Source organism: Leucoraja erinacea, chromosome 5, assembly GCF_028641065.1.
Source record: "Leucoraja erinacea ecotype New England chromosome 5, Leri_hhj_1, whole genome shotgun sequence".
NCBI classification, from domain to species: Eukaryota; Metazoa; Chordata; class Chondrichthyes; order Rajiformes; family Rajidae; genus Leucoraja; species Leucoraja erinaceus.
Genome location: NC_073381.1, coordinates 93,897,304 through 93,918,263, shown reverse-complemented (window position 1 = coordinate 93,918,263; position 20,960 = coordinate 93,897,304). Strand labels below are relative to the sequence as shown.

The window sequence follows — 20,960 nt, the reverse complement described above, 5'->3', positions numbered from 1 at the left end:
CGGCATGGACGTGTTGGGCCGAAGGGCTTATCTTCACACTGAAAGGGACAGATGATATTTCAAACGTGGCACAAAGTCCCAACTTGAAACTTGGTCTGTTGAAATGATGTATACTATCAAATACTGCTGGTTTCTGCCGACACATATGCACATCATCTACTTATGGCACACATGCTCGCTCCACTCTAGCCTTGCTAAACCTGCACCATCCCATGGGCTGCAATAAGAACATTCAAGTTTTGGACGGCACAGCGGTAGAGTTGCTGCCTCACAGCGCCAGAGACCCAGGTTCAATCCTGGCTACGGGTGCCTGTCTTTAAATTGTCCCTAGTGTGTAGGATGGTGCTAATCGGTGGTCGGCGCGGGCTCGGTGGGCCAAAGGGCCTGTTTCTGTGCTGGATCTCCAAAGTATCTAGATGAGCATTTAAATCGCCCGTGCAGAGGAGGCTGTGAATCTAGGACTTGTAAATGGATGTATAGATGGAGAGTTGAAGGTGCAAGAGACTGCAGATGCTGGAATATGAAGTAAAACAAAATTAGCAGGAACTAAGCAGGTCAGACAGCTGAGGAAATGGAGAGATAACATTTTGGGTCAGGACCCTTCTTCAGGAGTAGAGCAGTGGTTCCCAACGTGGGGCGTACGCCCCACAGGGGGGCAATTTGATTTTTAAGGGGGGCAATTGAGCACGACTGAGGAGGTCTGGGTCCAAATTTTCGATTTTTATTTTTTAGGATTTTCCATCAGGTAAACATATGTAGTTTATGTTTCAGATGTTATTTTGAGCAAATAATTTTTTTTGGGTCTTTATTGGTACATAATCACCGCTTCAGAGGGAGTTCACTTTTTAGATAAGAGGTGAGGGGGGGGGCATGGGAGATTAGGTGGGGCTGGCCAAAAAAAGGTGGATCCAGGTAGAAGAAAGGGAGGGGATGGGGATTTGGATCCAGGTGTTTGATTGTGTGTGTGTGTGTGTGTGTGTGGGGGGGGGGGAGGTGGGGGGGGAGACGGTTGGAGATAACCAATGCTGGGGACTTATTAAGTTGGTCACCATGCACATGGGCCCAACGGCCTGGTTTGTGCTCTGTGACTCTGAGATCACTCCTCATTCCTCAACATAAAAAATACAGATCGATCTCATTTCTTCAGCAGACGGTGATGGCTCAACCTCTCAGCCGGGACACCCATCCCAACAGCATTCTCCAATGCCACCTCCAGCTGACAGGGTGATGCAGGAGGATTATAAGTGGCATCAGCCGCACTGAGGCAGCCAGCGTACCCCCACCACACAGCTGTTGCCTGTCCCCTGCCAAGGCCCTGAATTCAGGCCAATTCCCTCAGTGGCGCACGTTACGACAAGAGGAACGAGAAACAACCAGAAATCGCCCAAAATATTTTATTAGTGATAATCAATTTGTCACCTCTGCAGCCCGATGCTGGCACGAGCCTAGCCTCACCCACTTGCCAAGCAATGCTCCTCACCCAGGCACAGCAGAGTGTCAGTGTCCATCACACACTCCACTAAAAAGAAAGCAGTCAGGTACAAAAACTACGCACAGCAGCCCTGGAACGCCAGCCAGTGTTCGGAGGGACAGATATAAAAAGGGCTTCACAAAGCCCTGGTAAAACCACGTGGAGTGCTTCAGACTGGGAGTGGGCCGGGGTTAGACCACAGGAACAAAGCAGGCCAGGATACAGCGAGGGGGGGGGGAGAGAACAAGAGGCTGGGGATAGAGGCAAGCACTGACTTCTCTCTGATCAAATGCAGGCCCCGAGTCACTGACCCTGTGTGAGGAAAGTCACAGCCCGGACTGACAATGGTGGACACCCAGTCACAACCGCATCAACCCACCCACCCACCCATGGCAACCCTTCCCATCGACACCCAACCCGGGCATTGGCACCAACCCGGGCATTGACACCAACCCCAGCCAAGGACATTCACCAGAGGCAACTACATCAACCAATGACACCAAACCAGGGCAATCCCAACCCCAACTGATGATAGGCGGGGCTGAGACCCTTCTTGGGACTCAGTCTGAAGAAGGGTCTCAACCTGAAACGTCACCTATTCCTTTTCTCCAGAGATGCTGCCTGACCCGCTGAGTTACTCCAGCATTTTGTGTCTGTCTCAAATGAGGATAACCAGCCGGGGCAACCCAAACCATTGACACCCAACCAAGGACATTCAGCAGCAGCGGCAACTACACTTAACCCCAACTGAGGACACTGAGCGGGGCAATCCCAAGCCCCACTGAGGATACCCAGCCAGGGGTAGGTAACCCTTACTATCAACACCCAACCAGGGCAACTACACCCATCCCCAACTAAGGACACCCAACTTGGGGAACTACACGTAACCCCAAACCGAGGACATTGAACCCGGGACAACTACACCAGTACAACTGTGGGCACCAATTCAGGGCAACCCCGACCTCACCAACACCCAGCCAGGGCAGCCACTCCAACACCACCCCTGGACCAATGGACCACAGACCAACGTACATGGATGGGCATAAGACACGTACCTATGTTTCAATACTACATGCACACCTATGTGTCTGCACTACTTGCACACACCTCAACCGTGCAAACACACACACTGCATATATTATGTAGACACAAATCCTGCACACACACCACCTATTTCTCTCTCTCTCACACACACACACACACACACACACACATACACACATCTTTTATGTGAACGGTGGTCCCTCTGCCTATATACGTATGCACCCAACAAAAAAGCTTTTTCACTGCGCCTTGGTACATGCGACAATAAACAAAACTAAACTATATATTATACACACACACACACAACCCAAGCTGGAAAGGGTGCAATAAGCTATCAGGATGTTACTAGGACTCGAGCTAAAGGAGAGGCTGGAGTGTGGGATCGAAGGATGACCTTATACGAGGATACAAAAGTCACGAGAAGCAAAAGTAAGATAAATGGTCACAGTCTTGTTCCCAGTGTGAGGTCTAGAACTAAAATAGATAGGTTTAAGGTGAGGGGGGGAAAGACCTAAAGGGGACCTGAGCAGTAATGCTTCACACAGAGGGTGGTACACACATGGAACAAGCTGTCAAGGGAAGCTGTATGTGTGGTGGGGTGGGGGTCAATAGCAATGCTTACAATACTTTAGACAGGTGAATAGAAGGGAAATGTTCAGAGAGATATGGACCAAGTGCAGGTAGATGGGATTAGCTCAGCTGTAAAGCCCTGGTCGGCATGGTTGAGTTGGTTGAAGGGCTGGTTTCTGCACTGTATTACAAACGCACTTTCCCTCGCACTAATGTGCAGGACTTGTGCAGGCAGTGTACAGCACAGGCCTGGGTACGGGTGCCTGTGGTTGCATGTCATTTCGATTCTGCCCCCCCCCCCCCCCCCCCCCAGCTGGTCCCAGTGTTTGCTGCGGATACCCGAGCCCTGCCCACCCGCCTGTCTGTCCGTCCGTCCGTGTGTGGGTGGGTCGGGGTCACGGCTACACCCTCTGCACGGCCGGCTCTCCCTGCACGGGCCGCTTCTTGGCGCGGACGCGTGTGCGGGCGTAGACGCGGAGGAAGAGGGCGAGGAAGACGGTGGCCACCCCCAGCGCCCCCAGCAGGGTGATGGCGTGCCCGTAGAGCAGGCAGGACAGCAGGATGGCCAGCGCCTGGCGCAGCGTCATGATGATGGTGAAGGCGGCCGCCCCAAAATGCCGGATGGTGTAGAAGATGAAGAGCTGGCCGCAGGCGGAGCACACAGAGAGCAGGGCGGCGTGCATGCCAAACTCAGGGTGCCGAGCCATGAAGGCCACCGACTGGAAGAGAGCCCCCTGCTCCAGCAGCGAGCCCACCGTGAAAAGGCAGGAGAAGAGGTTGACGCCAAACATCATCTGCAACGGCGACATCTTGTAGGTGAAGAGCGCGTCCTGCCAGTTGGAGGTGAAGCTGTCGAAGAGGATGTAGCCGGCCAGGATGACCACGCCGGAGAAGGTGGTGATGGAGGAGGTCCGGTGGTCCTGGCCACTGCTCAGCAGGAAGACGCTGACCCCGAAGGAGATGAGCACCGCGGTCAGGTACTCCCAGTACTCGTAGCTCTTGTGCGACACCAGCTTGCCCATCAGCATGACGGGGATGACCTTGGAGGCCTTGGCCAGCACCTGGGTGGGGAAGCTGATGAACTTGAGGGCCTCGTACTGGCACCAGCTGCTGAGGATGTTGGAGAGCGAGGCAAAGGAGTACTTGTACATGGGCGCGCCGTGCCGGGGCTGCTTGGTCATTGCGCAGCACACGGCCGCCACCGTCACCGCCAGGATACGGTTCATGAAGACCAGGAACTGAGAGTCGCGGAACTTCACGCCGGGGTCCGTGTCTGTCTTCCCGTAGGTGCGAGTCATCACCCGCTCCTGCAGCACCCCCCACGTCAGGTAGGACACCTGCAAGGCAAGCAGCGGGCAGATGGGCCCACCTCCAATCGAGGAGAGGTGCAGGGAGAGGGAGAGGGGGAGGGGTATGGGCCGGGGCTCCTTCAACGCCACGGGAGCACAGAGTCACGCAGCGTGGAATTAAACCCCTCGGCCCTACTTGTCCACAGCGATGGGTGACAATCACGAGGGCCAACGATAAGGTGAACGGCCAGGCTTTGCCCCAGGGTAGGGGAGTCTAAAACCACAGCATAGAGTTAACGTGAGAAGCAAAAGATCTACAAGGGACCTAATGCCCCTGCCCCACTTAGGAAACCTGAACGGAAACCTCTGGAGACTTTGCCCCCCCACCCAAGCTTTCCAAGCGGTTCCCGGAGGTTGCAGGTGATTGCCAGAGGTTGCAGGTAGTGGAAGCAGGTAGGGAGACTGGCAAAAACCTCCGGGAATCGCACGGAAACCTTGGGTGGAGCGCAAAGTTTCCAGAGGTTTCCTTCAAAGTGGGACAGGGGCATTAGAGACACATTTTTGCACTTAGAAGGCGGTGGATATATGGGACAAGCCGCCAGTGGAAGTGATGGACACAGCTACATTTACAATTTGAACGGGTACTGGGATAGAAAATGTTTAGGGCAGGGATTTCTTTAGTCAGCGGGTGGTGAATCTGTGGAATTCGATGCCACAGGCGGCTGCGGAGGCCCGATCAACGGATATATTTAAGGCGCAGATTGATAGATTCTTGATTTAGTATGAGTGTCTGGGGTTATGGGGAGAAGGCAGGAGAATGGGGTTGAGAGGGAAAGATAGAACAGCCATGCTTGAATGGCGGAGTAGACTTGATGGGCCGAATGGCCCAATTCCGCTCCTATCACTTATGAAGATGTGGACTTGGGTTTCTGCAACAGAGAGGGGCTGGGGCAGCACAATCTGAATGAGGGAGGTGTGGGAATCAAGTGATGGTTCATCATATGTAGAAATGCGGAGGGAGGGAGGGAGGTCAGAACTGTTTCCAGAAGCAGGTGGCTGGGATCAAGGGGCAGGGGAGGGTCAGAGATCACGGGGAAGGGGGTCAGAGATCTGTTTTACCAGGGGGTCAGAGATCACGGGAAGGGGGTGGTCAGAGATCACACGGGGCGGGGTCAGAGATCAAGGGGGTCAGAGATCAGGGGCAGGGGGTCAGAGATCACGGGGCAGAGTTCACGGGTCAGGGGTCAGATCACGGGGCAAGGGTCAGAGGGGTCAGGGGGTCAGAGATCACGGGGCAGGGGGTCAGAGATCACGGGGGGGGGTCAGAGATCACGGGGCAGGGGAGGTCAGAGATCACGGGGCAGGGGGTCAGAGATCACGGGGCAGGGACAATGCTTCCTCACAGGGAGCCATGTTCAGGAACCAGATGGGAGGCCAGTGGAAGCAGATCCAATTGGGAGCTTCCCTAAGGGAATGGGGGCAGCACAGGAGGGAGCAGACTACTGCAGTCTCCCAGCTCAGGACAGCCCCTGGGCTGCGACCAGCAGCGATTCTCAAAGCCCACAGTCAGCTGGGGAGGAGAAGGAAGGAACGGAGGGGGGCAGGAGAGCCGGGACCCCCAGCACGGCAACTCACCTGCAGTCCCAGGGCACAGGCCAGCAACCTCAACGTCTGCTTGGTGGGAGAGGATTCTGCCGGCTCCGTCCGCACGCCGGGACTGTGTTCCTCCGGCAGTCCAGTTTTCACCTCGTGGCCGAACACACAGACGCTTATAACTGGAAAACAAAACCCTCGACCTGGAAGGCAAAGCAGGAGCGCAGGGAGTCAGGACACATAGCACAGGATCAGGCCCGTCAACCCACAACGCCTGTGCCCAATATCACGCCAAGTTCAACTAATCACCTGTCTGCACGTGATCCATAATCCTCCATATCCGTGACCTTGTCCAAAAGCCTCTTAAACCCCACTATTGTATCTCCCTCCACCACCACCATCTCCAGCAGTGCCTTCCAGGCACCCACCATCCTCTGTATAAAACAATTGCCCACACATCTTTAAATTTTCGCCCTCTGATCCTAAAGCTCTGCCCTCGAGTCTTTCACATTTCCACTCTGGGTAAAAAGGTTCGGATCTATGCATTCTTTTACGCACTTCTATCAGGTCGTCTCTTGTACTCCAGAGAAAACAATCCAAGTTTGTCCAATCTCTCCTTACAGCTAACGTCCTCTAATCCACGCAGCATTCTGGTAAACCTCTTCTACACCCTCTCCAAAGATCCACATCCTATAATGGAGCGAGCACAACGACACAACACTGCAGAAGCAGCCTAACCTATGTTTTATAAAGCTGTGACATGACTTCCTGACTCTTATACTCAATGTCCCAACCTACGAAGGTTTATCTACTTATGTGGCCACTTTCAGGGAGCTAGGTACCTAGAGCTCAAGATCCCTCTGTACATCAATGCTGGCAAAGATCTTGCCATTAACTGTATACTATCCCCTTACGTTCAACCACCAAAATTATAATATCTCACTTGCACAGATTAACTTCATCTGCCATTTTCCCGCCCATATCTGTAGCCGATCTACAGTGCCCTCCATAATGTTTGGGACAAAGACCCATCATTTATTTATTTACCTCGGTTCTCTACAATTTGAGATTTGTAATAGGAAAAAAATCACATGTGATTAAAGTGCACATTCTTATACATTTTGGTTTCACCATGTAGAAATTACAGCTGTGTTTATACATAGTCCCCCCATTTCAGGGTTCCATAATGTTTGGGACACATGGCTTCATAGGCGTTTATAATTGCTTAGGTGTGTTCAATTGCCTCCTTAATGCAGGTATAAGAGAGCTCTCAGCACCTAGTCTTTCCATCACCTTTGGAACCTTTTATTGCTGTTTATCAACATGAGGACCAAAGTTGTCCTAATGAAAGAAAGTTAAAGACTGAGCCATTGTTAGAGAGCCTAACCCTAGGCCTAAAAATCAAGAATTTGGAACATCATTAAGAAGAAAGAGAGCACTGTTGAGAGACTATCACAATGGGACTAACCCACAGCTGAGGAGGAATTACCAAAAAACAAAATCCTGCTGATCAGAAACATCATTAAGAAGAAGAAAGAGAACACCACTGTGCAAAAAGACTTCATGAACTAATCACAATGGGACTGGCAGGCCAAGGAAGATTAGCTGCAAAAATAGGATGGCCAGGTTACAGTTTTGTCAGAAGTACTTAAAATGACAGAAAAATTCTCTCTATAATAAAACAAAAGATCCACCAAAAGAGCAAAGTATGGCTCAGAAGAAACTTCAGATCCAAAGCATCACAAAACACGGTGGTGGGGATGTTGGGCATGTAGTACCAAATGGCTCACTGAATTCAATGAAGTGTATTATCTTCAGATCACATCTGCTGATGGTGCTCAAGTTCAAAAGTTCAAACAAACGTCTCAAAACTCATTGGCCGGCGGTTCATTCTACAGCAAGACAATGATCCCAAACATACTGCTGAAGCAACAAAGGAATTTTTCAAAGCTAAAAAATGGTCAATTCTTGAGTGGCCAAGTCAATCACCCGATCTGAACCCAATTGAGCATGTCTTTTATATGTTGAAGAGAAAACTGAAGAGGACTAGCCCCCAAAACAAGCATAAACTAAAGATGGCTGCAATACAGGCCTGGCAGAGCATCACCAGAGAAGACACCCAGCAACTGGTGATGTCCATGAATCACAGACTTCAAGCAGTCATTGCATGCAAAGGATATGCAACAAAATACTAAACATGACTATTTTCATTTACATGACATTGCTGTGTCCCAAACATTATGGTGCCCTGAAATGGGGGGACTATGTATAAACACAGCTGTAATTTCTACATGGTGAAACAAAATGTATAAAAATAGCCTTTAATAAAATCTGACAATGTGCACTTTAACCACATGTGATTTTTTTCCTATTACAAATCTCAAATTGTGGAGTACAGAGGCAAATAAATAAATGATGGATCTCTGTCCCAAACATTCTGGAGGACACCGTGTATCCCAATGTACATCCCACTGCCCCCTCCTCCCTGTCTGCAACTCCACCAATTATTGGAGCCGTCTCGTAACCAACTGATCTACATTTGCATCCAAGTTGTTATATATCTCACAAACAAGAGAGGTCCCAGCAACGATCCCTGTGGAACATCACTGGCCACAGACCTCCAGCAGAATATCACCCTTCCACCACTACCCTATGAGTAGCTACAATTGAATCCAAACAACCCAGGCACCGTGAATCTCATGCATCTTAACCTTCAGGATCAACCTACGAGGAGGGACTCTAGCGAATTCCCTACTAAAATCCACGCAGACATCATCCACTGCCCCACGATAGACACACAATGCTGGAGTAACTCAGTGGGACAGGCAGCATCTCTGGAGAGAAGGAATGGGCGAAGTATCCGTTTCCCTTAATGGGAAACGTCACCCATTCCTTCTCTCCAGAGATGCTGCTTGTCCCGCTGAGTTACTCCAGCTTTTTGCTTCATCCACTGCCCTAATTTCTCCACCGACTCAAAAACGTCAATGAGGTTTCCACTGCCCCTGCCCCGCACAAAGCCATGCTGACTGTCCCGACTTACCCGCATTCTCCTCCAAATACACCTCAATCCATTCCCGGAGAGTCCTCTGCTATAGTTTCCCTCCCACTGAAGTGAGGATTAAAGTTGTGACAGGGGCAGTATTCAGGGTGCGGGCATTATGTGAGGAGATGCAGATTAGTGAGGAGCCGTGGGAGGGGGGCAGTGAGGGACCATCACGCTGGGGGAGTCGGCAACGGTGAGGCTGGGCCGCCAGTCGTCTGTCTGTGTAATTCTCCACACCGGTCCTACACCTCTCCCCAATGACCCACATTCTCTACCAAATACGAGTAACTCCTATCCTGAATAATTCTCTCCAATAGCCTCCCTCCCATGCATACCATATAACCATATAACAATTACAGCACGGAAACAGGCCACCTCGGCCCTACAAGTCCGTGCCGAACAAATTTTTTCCCTTAGTCCCACCTGCCTGCACTCATACCATAACCCTCCATTCCCTTCTCATCCATATGCCTATCCAATTTATTTTAAAATGATACCAACGAACCTGCTGCCACCACTTCCACTGGAAGCTCATTCCACACCGCTACCACTCTCTGAGTAAAGAAGTTCCCCCTCATGTCACCCCTAAACTTCTGTCCCTTAATTCTGAAGTAATGTCCTCTTGTTTGAATCTTCCCTATTCTCAAAGGGAAAAGCTTGTCCACATCAACTCTGTCTATCCTTCTCATCATTTTAAAGACCTCTATCAAGTCCCCCCTTAACCTTCTGCGCTCCAGAGAATAAAGACCTAACTTAACTGTAACTTAGTTGTCGAAACCCAGGCAACATTCTAGTAAATCTCCTCTGTACTCTCTCTATTTTGTTGACATCCTTCCTATAGTTGGGCGACCAAAATTGTACACCATACTCCAGATTTGGTCTCACCAATGCCTTGTACAATTTTAACATTACATCCCAGCTTCTATACTCAATGCTCTGATTTATAAACGCTAGCATACCAAAAGCTTTCTTTACCACCCTATCTATATGAGATTCCACCTTCAAGGAACTATGCACGGTTATTCCCAGATCCCTCTGTCCAACTGTATTCTTCAATTCCCTACCATTTACCATGTACGTCCTATTTTGATTTGTCCTGCCAAGATGTAGCACCTCACATTTATCAGCATTAAACTCCATCTGCCATCTTTCAGCCCATTTTTCCAAATGGCCTAAATCACTCTGTAGACTTTGGAAATCCTCTTCATTATCCAAAACACCCCCTATCTTGGTATCATCTGCATACTTACTAATCCAATTTACCACCCCTTCATCCAGATCATTGATGTACATGACAAACAACAAAGGACCCAACACAGATCCCTGAGGCACCCCACTAGTCACCTGCCTCCAACCCGATAAACAGCCATCCACCATTACTCTCTGGCTTCTCCCATTCAGCCACTGTTGAATCCATCTTGCTATTCCTGCATTGATACCCAACAGTTTAACCTTCTTAACCAACCTTCCATGAGGAACCTTGTCAAAGGCCTTACCAAAGTCCATATAGCCAACATCCACTGCTTTACCCTCGTCAATTTCCACAGTAACCTCTACAAAAAATTCAAGAAGATTAGTCAAACATGCCCTTCCAGGCACAAATCCATGTTGACTGTTCCTAATCAGACCCTGTTTATCCAGATGCTTATATATATTATCTCTAAGTATCTTTTCCATATAAGATATAAGATATGAGGAATAAAGGTCATTTATTATAAATAATGGCAAAACCAGCACCGTCTGACCTCTCCCCTATGACAACCCCACGCCCTCTGACCCCTGCCACAGGGGAACCCCCACCCTGTGACCTCCTGTAACGTGCCCCAATAATTCCATTCCCCCCACCCCTCTCGATACTCGCCTCTCTCCAGGTAATTTGTCCGTTTGAAGTACTTCACCAGCAGATATCCGGGCAGGAGGATGGTAGCGTAACCGGCCAGGTTAATGATGAAGCGAACCGCCCAGAAATCAGACCAGTGCTCCGCTGGGCTGGGATCCTCGGCCCAGGCTGGGGCAGCCAACAGTACCAGAGCCAGCAGCGCACTGCAACACATAGCACACAGCGTGACACTCAGCTCCAGCTCAGCCTGCCCACCCCTCCCCGGAGCAGCCCTTCACTCTCCCCAGAGCAACCCCCCAGCCCTCTCCCGGAGCAACCCCCCACCCCTCCCCAGCAGTGGCAGAACCAGCAGCACACAGCTCGGCCTGCCCACCCCTCCCCTGCGGCAACCCTTCATCCCTCCCCAGAGCTACCCCCTACCCCTCCCCCGCGGCAACCCCTCCCCGAAGCAACTCCTCACCCCTCCCCCGGGCAACCCTTTACCACTGCCCAGGGCGTCCCCAGTCCCTGGCTGGATGTCCAGCACCCAATCCTCCACTTGGTGGGAGGCAAGTGAGCGCCGGGAGGCAGGAGGGTCAGCAAGGAAGTGTCACACTGCGGGAGGGGCTGGGAGGGACGGCTGCATGGTGGGAGAGCCATGTGGCGAGGAGGGAGAGGGCACTGAAGGAGCGCCACACTGTGGTGACCGAGTGAGTCTACATTGTGAGGCTGTGCTCTCAGTGTAATTCTCCACACCAGTCCAACCCTCTCCCCGCCTCCTCTCTCTGTCTCCGAGGTCTCAGTGTGTCGCACACACACACACGGAGCAACATTCCTTCTTCCAGTGAGGTTGGTTGCAGCCCTTCTTCTTCTTGCGTATGGTGTGCACAGCCTAATGTTGTAAGACAACTTATTCTGTTGAACTTCTGTTTGTGCATGCCAGGTTAATTGCATCTGTTGAAACAGGGTGGACCACGTGAAGGTTGCAATGTCACACCCCGGTTGCAGCCCTCGGGGATCAACAGTGCAAACGGTTCAGGTCTTTCCAGTAAATGATGGGAGTGAGTGGTTCTGCTGTTGCAGGTGTGGGCCCTGGGGCTGCTGTGTTGGATGTAGTCAGCGGATTGAGGGGAAACATTGCTGGTATGGTCAGGATCTGGCCACTTGAGGTTTAGTTTACAGATACAGCATGGAAAAAGGCCCTTCGGCCCACCGAGTCCACACTGCCCACCGATCACCCATTCACACTTGTTCCATGTTACCCCACTTTCTAATAAGGTGGATGAGTTGAATGTGCAGATAGCTATTAATGACTATGATATAGTTGGGATCACGGAGACATGGCTCCAGGGTGACCAAGGCTGGGAGCTGAACATCCAGGGATATTCAATATTCAGGAGGGATAGAGAGAAAGGAAAAGGAGGTGGGGTAGCGTTACTGATTAGAGAGGGGATTAATGCAATGGAAAGGAAGGACATTAGTTTGGAGGATGTGGAATAGGTATGGGTAGAGCTGCAAAACACTAAGGGGCAGAAAACGCTGGTGGGTGTTGTGTATAGGCCACCTAACAGTAGTAGTGAAGTTGGAGATGGTATCAAACAGGAAATTAGAAATGCGTGCGACAAAGGCAAAACAGTTATAATGGGTGACTTCAATCTACATATAGATTGGGTGAATCAAATTGGCTGGGGTGCTGAGGAAGAGGACTTCTTGGAATGTATGCGGGATAGTTATCTAAATGAACATGTAGAGGAACCAACGAGAGAGCAGGCTATTTTAGACTGGGTATTGAGTAATGAGGGAGGGTTAGGTAGCAATCTTGTTGTACGTGCCCCCTTGGGCAAGAGTGACCATAATATGGTTGAGTTCTTCATTAGGATGGAGAGTGACATTGTTAATGAGGAAGGGTTAGTTAGCAGAAACAATGGTTCTGAACTTAAAGAAAGGTAACTTTTTGAGGGTATGAGACATGAATTGGCCAAGATTGACTGGCAATTAATTCTAAAAGGGTTGACGGTGGATATGCAATGGAAGACATTTAAAGACTGCATGGATGAACTACAAAAATTGTTCATCCCAGTTTGGCAAAAGAATAAATCAGGGAAGTTAGTACATCCATGGATAACAAGGGAAATCAGGGATAGTATCAAAGCGAAGGATGATGCGTACAAATTAGCCAGAAAAAGCAGCATACCGGAGGACTGGGAGAAATTCAAAGACCAGTAGAGGAGGATAAAGGGCTTAATTAGGAAAGGAAAAATAGATTATGAAAGAAAACTGGCAGGGAACATAAAAACTGACTGCAAAAGTTTTTATAGATATGTGAAAAGAAAGAGATTAGTTAAAACAAATGTAGGTCCCTTGCAGTCAGAAACAGGTGAGTTGATCATGGGGAACAAGGATATGGCGGACCAATTGAATAACTACTTTGGTTCCGTCTTCACTAAGGAAGACATAAATAATTTGCCGGAAATAGCAGGGGACCGCGGGTCAAAGGAGTTGGAGGAATTGAGTGAAATCCAGGTTAGCCGGGAAGTGGTGTTGGGTAAATTGAATGGATTAAAGGCCGATAAATCCCCAGGGCCAGATAGGCTGCACCCCAGAGTACTTAAGGAAGTAGCTCCAGAAATAGTGGATGCATTAGTAATAATCTTTCAAAACTCTTTAGATTCTGGAGTAGTTCCTGAAGATTGGCGGGTAGCAAACGTAACCCCACTTTTTAAGAAGGGAGGGAGAGAGAAAATGGGGAATTACAGACCAGTTAGTCTAACATCGGTAGTGGGGAAACTGCTAGAGTCAGTTATTAAAGATGGGATAGCAGCACATTTGGAAAGTGGTGAAATCATTGGACAAAGTCAGCATGGATTTACGAAAGGTAAATCATGTCTGACGAATCTTATAGAATTTTTCGAGGATGTAACTAGTAGCGTGGATAGGGGAGAACCAGTGGATGTGGTGTATCTGGACTTCCAGAAGGCTTTCGACAAGGTCCCACATAAGAGATTAGTATACAAACTTAAAGCACAAGGCATTGGGGGTTCAGTATTGATGTGGATAGAGAACTGGCTGGCAAACAGGAAGCAAAGAGTAGGAGTAAACGGGTCCTTTTCACAATGGCGGGCAGTGACTAGTGGGGTACCCCAAGGCTCAGTGCTGGGACCCCAGCTATTTACAATATATATTAATGATCTGGATGAGGGAATTGAAGGCAGTATCTCCAAGTTTGCGGATGACACTAAGCTGGGGGGCAGTGTTAGCTGTGAGGAGGATGCTAGGAGACTGCAAGGTGACTTGGATAGGCTGGGTGAGTGGGGCAAATGTTTGGCAGATGCAGTATAATGTGGATAAATGTGAGGTTATCCATTTTGGTGGCAAAAACGGGAAAGCAGACTATTATCTAAATGGTGGCCGATTGGGAAAGGGGGAGATGCAGCGAGAACTGGGTGTCATGGTACACCAGTCATTGAAGGTAGGCATGCAGGTGCAGCAGGCAGTAAATAAGCGAATGGTATGTTAGCTTTCATTGCAAAAGGATTTGAGTATAGGAGCAGGGAGGTTCTACTGCAGTTGTACAGGGTCTTGGTGAGACCACACCTGGAGTATTGCGTACAGTTTTGGTCTCCAAATCTGAGGAAGGACATTATTGCCATAGAGGGAGTGCAGAGACGGTTCACCAGACTGATTCCTGGGATGTCAGGACTGTCTTATGAAGAAAGACTGGATAGACTTGGTTTATACTCTCTAGAATTTAGAAGATTGAGAGGGGATCTTATAGAAACTTACAAAATTCTTAAGGGGTTGGACAGGCTAGATGCAGGAAGATTGTTCCCGATGTTGGGGAAGTCCAGGACAAGGGGTCACAGCTTAAGGATAAGGGGGAAATCCTTTAAAAACCGAGATGAGAAGAACTTTTTTCACACAGAGAGTGGCGAATCTCTGGAACTCTCTGCCACAGAGGGTAGTTGAGGCCAGTTCATTGGCTATATTTAAGAGGGAGTTAGATGTGGCCCTTGTGGCTAAGGGGATCAGGGGGTATGGAGAGAAGGCAGGTACGGGATACTGAGTTGGATGATCAGCCATGATCATATTGAATGGCGGTGCAGGCTCGAAGGGCCGAATGGCCTACTCCTGCACCTAATTTCTATGTCTCTCATCCACTCCCAACATGTTTGGGACAATTTTTACAGAGGCCAATTAACCTACAAACCTGCACCTCTGTGGGATGTGGGGGGGAAATCGGAGCACTTGGAGGAAACCGACGCGATCACAGGGAGAACGTACAAACTCCACACGGACAGCATCAGGGGTCAGGACCGAACCTAGGTCTCTGGCGCTGAGAGGCAGTAGCTCTACAAGCTGTGTCGCCCTGCACTGCACCAGGCTCTGAACACAGTGGTGTAGGTTAAAGTCACCAGAGTGCTAGTTAGGGAGAGAGACGGAAGATTCTGTGGCCTCAAATGAGACTCCAGGATGGCGTGTCCTTTCCGTGGAGCCGGAGTCTCGGAGCGGCTGCAGAACATTCCCAATGGGGAGGGTGAGCAGCCAGAAGTCGTTGTGCACATCGGAACCAACAACCAGGACGTCTATGGGTTGAGCTCACAGATAAGAAAGGAGCAATCACTCTAGTGGGATGGTATTATAGCGGGAGATAGAGGATCAGTTATGTAGACAGATAACGGAAGGATGCAAGAATCGCAGGGTTGTTGTAGCGGGTCACTTTAACTTCCCCTTTATTGACTGGGTGTTATCAGGGCAAGAGGATTAGAGGGGGCAGAATTTGAGAGGTGCAAGTGTGTGGATAGACTGACTTGAGGAGGTACCACACTGGGCCTTGTATGGAGAATCGAGCCTGACCAGGTGTCTCGTGTTGCAGTGGAAGAGGAATTTGGAGATAGTCATCACAACTCAATAAGTTTTAAGATAGTTTTGAATAGGGATGTATGGGGAAGGTACTTAACTGGGGCAAGGAGAAATGGCAGGTAGAGTTTAACCCGAGTAAGTGGGAGGTGTTGCACTTTGCGAGGTTGAGTTAATGGCAGGACCCTTAACAGCGTTGAAGTGCAGAGGGATCTTGGTCAAAGTTCATTGCTCACCTAAAGTGGTAGCACAAGTAGATAGGGTGGTTAAAGCAGCATATTTGTATGCTTCTCTTTCATTGCTCGGGACATTGAACACGTCAAGAAGTCATTATGCCGCCCTGTAGTACTTTAGTTTGGCCACAATTGGCTATTGTGTGCAAATCTAGTCACCTCATTATAGTAAAGATGTGGAGGCTTTGGGGAGGGTGCAGAGGAGGTTTACCAGGATGTGGCCTGGATTAACAGGTTTCAGCTACAGGGAGAAGTCGGATAGACTTGGGGTTGTTTTCTCTGGAACGTCAGAGTTTGAGGGAAGACTAGTTTGAAGTACAGGCACTCCCCGACGAGTTAGGTAACTCGTAAACAATTCACAATAGGTGTTCCCATTTCCTCAATGACCCGTGGTATTGCAACAGGAGGGTGATGAGAGCTTCCCTTCAGCTTCATGGACATGAAAGCGTCCACCTTGGAATACATCGGCAACTCCGGGCGAGAAGGAGACGACAGTGGAGCGGATAAAGGGACGACCGGCAGGAAAACGCGGCAGCTGGTGAGAGTGGAGAGAGCCCCACAGTGACCCAGCGCGCCCCATCGGTGCCGGCGGCCAGGGGCTACAACATGAATCGCAACAACAGTCTCAACGGGACAGTGCGACAACTAATGAAGAGGGTCTCGCTGATGCAGACCAGCGGCATCGGCACTTAGTTTCAAAGTGCTTTAGTAAGTCAACGGATTGAATCAGTGTGAAGAAAGATCCCGACCCGAAACGTCACCTATCCATGATCTCCAGAGATGCTGCCAGACCCACAGGGGGGGGGGAAGATAGATCAGCCATGATTGAATAGACTAGATGGGCCGAATGGTCTAATATTGCTCCTGTGACTTGTGACTCCACTGCCAACCCTTTCATTAGCCGCGGAGAGCTTTAGAATGTGCTCTGTGTCGTTTTCTGTATGAACCAGCATCTGCAGTTCTTCGCTTCTACCTAGTTTTAAGGTGATTCTGATTGCATATGGGGTAACTCTCGTGCAAAAGTTGGAAAGTGTCTGTATATAAAATGATGAGGCCTAGATAGGGTAGATAGACAGACACAACAGTGGCGTTCAGGAGGCTTTTGGATAGGCGACAGACACAACAGTGGCGTTCAGGAGGCTTTTGGATAGGCACATGGGAAGTACAGGGAATGGATCGCGTACAGGCTGATGATATCAGTTTAACGTGACATCATGCTTGGCACAAACATTGTGGGCTGAAGGGCCCATTCCTATGCTACATTGTTCTCTGCAAACCAAGGTAGTAACAGGAATGAGGTCTTCAGGAGAGAATATAGGGAGTTATCAAAAGATTTTTAAATAGCTGAATTCTGAGGGTGGTCATGTCTAAATTACTCTCAGCGCCAGGAAGGCAGGACTAGAGGGGATAGTTCAGATGAATGCATGTTTGAGAAGCTGGTGCAGGAGGCAGATTCTTGAATCATTGACCTGTGCAAGAGAGATGGATTATGCTTGAAGTGGAAGGGGACCAATATCCTGAGAGGGAGACAGACGCAAAAATCTGGAGTAACTCAGTGGGTCAGACAAAATCTGTGGATAAAAGGAATGGGTAACGTTTTGGGTTGAGACCCTCCTTTTCTCCAGAGATGCTGTCTGACCCTCAGAGTTACTCCAGCTTTTTGTGTCTCCCATAGTATAAAGGACTTTGACTGGGTGCAATTTGTTCAATTGAAAGCTTCTTGATGATTACAGAGAGAAGCTAACACAGAGAGTGCAGCACTGGACCCCCTCTTTGGGAATGAGGTAGGGCAGGTTTCTGAAGTGACAATGGGACAGCACTTTGGGACCAGTGACCAGCATTTTATTTAAGTAGTTATGGAGAAGGGCTTAACAATTTGGATGATGATGTAGGTGATACCAAAATTGATGTTGTGGACAGTGTGTATCTAAGTTTACAGCAGTATCCAGATCAGTTGTGGAAGGTGGGGCCAAGGAATGGCAACTGGAATTTAACTCTGACAAGTGTGAGGTGACGTTGCACTCTGGTCTTTCAAACCAGTGCAAGACTTAGTGGGTAAATAGTAGAGAACACAGATCTGGGAATGCAAGTGCATGGTTCCATAAGGGTGGTGATTCAGGTGAAGTGTGGTGAAGATGACATTTGGCCAGCTTGCCTTTGTTGGAAAGGCTGTTAAGTACAAAGGTTACTAAAGTTTCGTACTGAAGTAAGGATACAGTTTTATAAATCATTGGTGAGACCACACTTGGGATGCTGTGCGCAGTTATGGTAATCCTGCTCTTGGACAGATGTCATTAAGTTGGAAATTATGCAAAAGAGATTTACCAGGATATTGAAAGGTTTCAAGTCTGAAAAAATGTCACCTATTCCTTTTCTCCTTTTTACCAGTTCTTCAGACTGACCAACTGAATTACTCCAGTGTTTTGTGTCTTTCTTTGGTGTAAACCAGCATCTGCAATTCCTTCTTACCAGGATGTTACCTTGGTTTCTGAGCTTGATTTATATGAAGAGGCTGGATAGGCTAGGATTTATTTTCTTCAGAGCATAGGAGACTGAGGGGTGACTTTCTCGAGGTGTACAAGATCATGAAGGGGGTGAATAAGCTCAATGCTCAGTCTTTTTCCCAGGTAGAGGACACAAAACTAGAAGAGAGGCTTAAGGTGAGAGTGACCTCAGGGGAACCATTTGTACTCACAAGGTAGTCTGTGTGAAGAATGAGCTGCCTGGGGAAGGGGGGGGGAATAGAGAGATCTAAGCTGGACTGGGTCGAGATCTACCATTATGAATGTGGACATTTAGATAGATGAGGATAAGAAGAATTTAGAGAGCAATGAACAAAATGCAGGCAAATGTGCCAACTTGCCATGAACAAACTAGCTTGGAGGGGCTGTTCCGTGCCACACAGCCCTATGAATGTGTGACTCACCACCTGTTCAGGTGTAGCTCCCCCTCTCCCCAGTCCAACTATAGCTGGTCCCGAAGATAGGCACAAAAAGCTGGAGTAACTCAGCGGGACCGGCAGCATCTCTGGCGAGAAGCAATGGGTGGTTTCGTGTCGGGACCCTTCGTCAGCCCTATGATCCCTAGTGCCCTCCCCAGTCCAGCTGTAGCTCTCGACCCAGTCCAGCTGTAGCCTCTCCCACCCCCTCCCTCCCTCCCTCTCTCTTTCCTTCCTTCTTCTCCTTCCCTCTCTCCCTCTCTCCCTCTCTCCCTCCTCCTTCCCTCTCCCTCCCCCTCACCTCCACGGCGGCTCCATGGTTCCCTCGCTCCGCTCCGCTCTCTCAGTCCCGCTCCGCTCCTCGGCCTCTGCGCTGCCCCGGGTCCCGGTTGCCGTCCACAGGCCGCTCGGCCTCCAGCATCCCCCGGCTCGGCTCGGCGCGTCCCGGGGCCTTGGCGCAGGCGCAGCAGCAGCAGCCCCGACTCCTCCTCCTCCACCTCCCGCCGGCGGTGACGACTCCAACCCCGACACCGGGCCCCACAGCGCCGCCACCGGCAGGAGGAGTCACTGCAACGCCGCCACCCGCCCCCGACAGCGACTGCAGCGCCGCCACCGGCGGGAGGAGCGACTGCAGCGCCGCCACCCGCCCCCTGCAGCGCCGCCACTGGCGGGAGGAGCGACTGCAGCGCCGCCACCGGCGGGAGGAGCGACTACTCCGACACCGCCGCCCTGGCCCCACAGCGCCGCCACTGGCGGGAGGAGCGACTGCAGCGCCTTGAAGGATGCAGAGCAGTGAAAATGAGCTTCAAATAATCTGAATTTTGAATTAAAAACAAGAACCATCTACCACCGCTCAAGACTTCAGGCGGCATCTGTGAACAGAGAAACTGGTAACGTGTCAGGTCCAGTGCCATTTTGAGCTTCAAATCATAATATTTAGTTACCAAGCCTCATACTGAGGGGAAGGGACTGCAGGCAGATGGATGGATGGATGGATGGATGGATGGATGGATGGATGGATGGATGGATGGATGGATGGATGGATGGATGGATGGATGGATGGATGGATGGATGGATGGATGGATGGATGGATGGATGGATGGATGGATGGATGGATGGATGGATGGATGGATGGATGGATGGATGGATCCTGGGTTGCACAGAAGATGCTGGTGTCACTCAGCGGGACAGGCAGCAGCATCTGGAGAGACCAGACTGAGGAAGGGTCTCGACCCGGAACCTCGCCCATTCTGTGACTCTAATTCTAGTTTACACATACTCTGCATATCATAGAAACATAGAAATTAGGTGCAGGGGTAGGCCATTCGGCCCTTCGAGCCTGCACCGCCATTCAATATGATCATTGGCGATGTGTTTGGATAAAACTGTCCCTGAGGCTTCTTGTTAACAGAAGGCATGAAATAATGGGAAACACTTTCAGAGTTTTTCTCTTAAAAAGACTTTATTCGGAATGAAAAATATATGCAAAACAAAAACAATGCAAAAAAACTCTTCATGCACCATCAGTGTCTCTCCACTCCCTGCCTGTTCACGTATCTGTCTAAATGTCTCTTAAATACAGTATTAGTTTCTTATTGTCACATGGTGAAAAATTACACCTATGCATGTGTGACAAACTTTATTTGTGCCCTATCCAGTCAAGGCATACTATATTGATGTTGTTGCTGCTTCCACCTCCTCCCCCGGCAGTGTGTTCTAAGATGCACCTACCACACTTGTTCAAGGGAGCTTTGTATCCTTTCCCCCATCTACTTAGTAATTTAGTCGCAGAACAGAGCGTCTGTTTAGAAACATAGAAAATAGAAAATAGGTGCAGGCAGAGGCCTTTCGGCCCTTCGAGCCAGCACTACCATTCATTGTGATCATGGCTGATCGTCCCCAATCAATAACCCGTGTCTGCCTTCTCCCTATATCCCTAGATTCCACTAGCCCCTAGAGCTCTATCTAACTCTCTCTTAAATCCATCCAGTGATTTGGCCTCCACTGCCCTCTGTGGCAGGGAATTCCACAAATTCACAACTCTCTGGGTGAAAACGTTTTTTCTCACAGTCTTAAATGGCCTCCCCTTTATTCTAAGACTGT

General features: G+C 49.6%; 1 protein-coding gene across 3 annotated transcripts; it reads right to left on the bottom strand.

Moving 5' to 3' along the window:
- Positions 1-1,379: 1,379 nt before the first annotated feature.
- slc35b2 (solute carrier family 35 member B2) lies at positions 1,380-19,347 on the bottom strand. Of its 3 annotated transcripts, XR_008723548.1 has the most exons (6): positions 19,159-19,347; positions 10,872-11,053; positions 10,507-10,563; positions 6,010-6,170; positions 2,055-4,422; positions 1,380-2,012 (listed from the first exon to the last, which is right to left on the bottom strand). XR_008723548.1 is itself a non-coding variant. In XM_055636278.1 (5 exons), the coding sequence occupies exons 1-5, from the start codon at positions 19,173-19,175 to the stop codon at positions 3,487-3,489; spliced, it is 1,353 nt and encodes a 450-aa protein (XP_055492253.1). In that variant the 5' UTR covers positions 19,176-19,347; the 3' UTR covers positions 1,380-3,486. The 3 variants fall into 3 exon arrangements, 2 of the variants coding, with proteins under 2 accessions (XP_055492253.1, XP_055492254.1); XM_055636278.1 differs by having other exon boundaries at positions 1,380-4,422; XM_055636279.1 differs by lacking the exon at positions 10,507-10,563 and having other exon boundaries at positions 1,380-4,422; positions 19,159-19,345.
- Positions 19,348-20,960: the final 1,613 nt, after the last annotated feature.

Coding starts and splice junctions, on each gene's coding strand:
- slc35b2 (XM_055636278.1), bottom strand. Junction 10,564..10,871: donor GACAAATTACCTGGAGAGAG/GCGAGTATCGAG, acceptor AATTTTTTGTAG/AGGTTACTGTGGAAATTGAC. Junction 6,171..10,506: donor TGTTGGCTATATGGACTTTG/GTAAGGCCTTTG, acceptor TTTGCCTTCCAG/GTCGAGGGTTTTGTTTTCCA.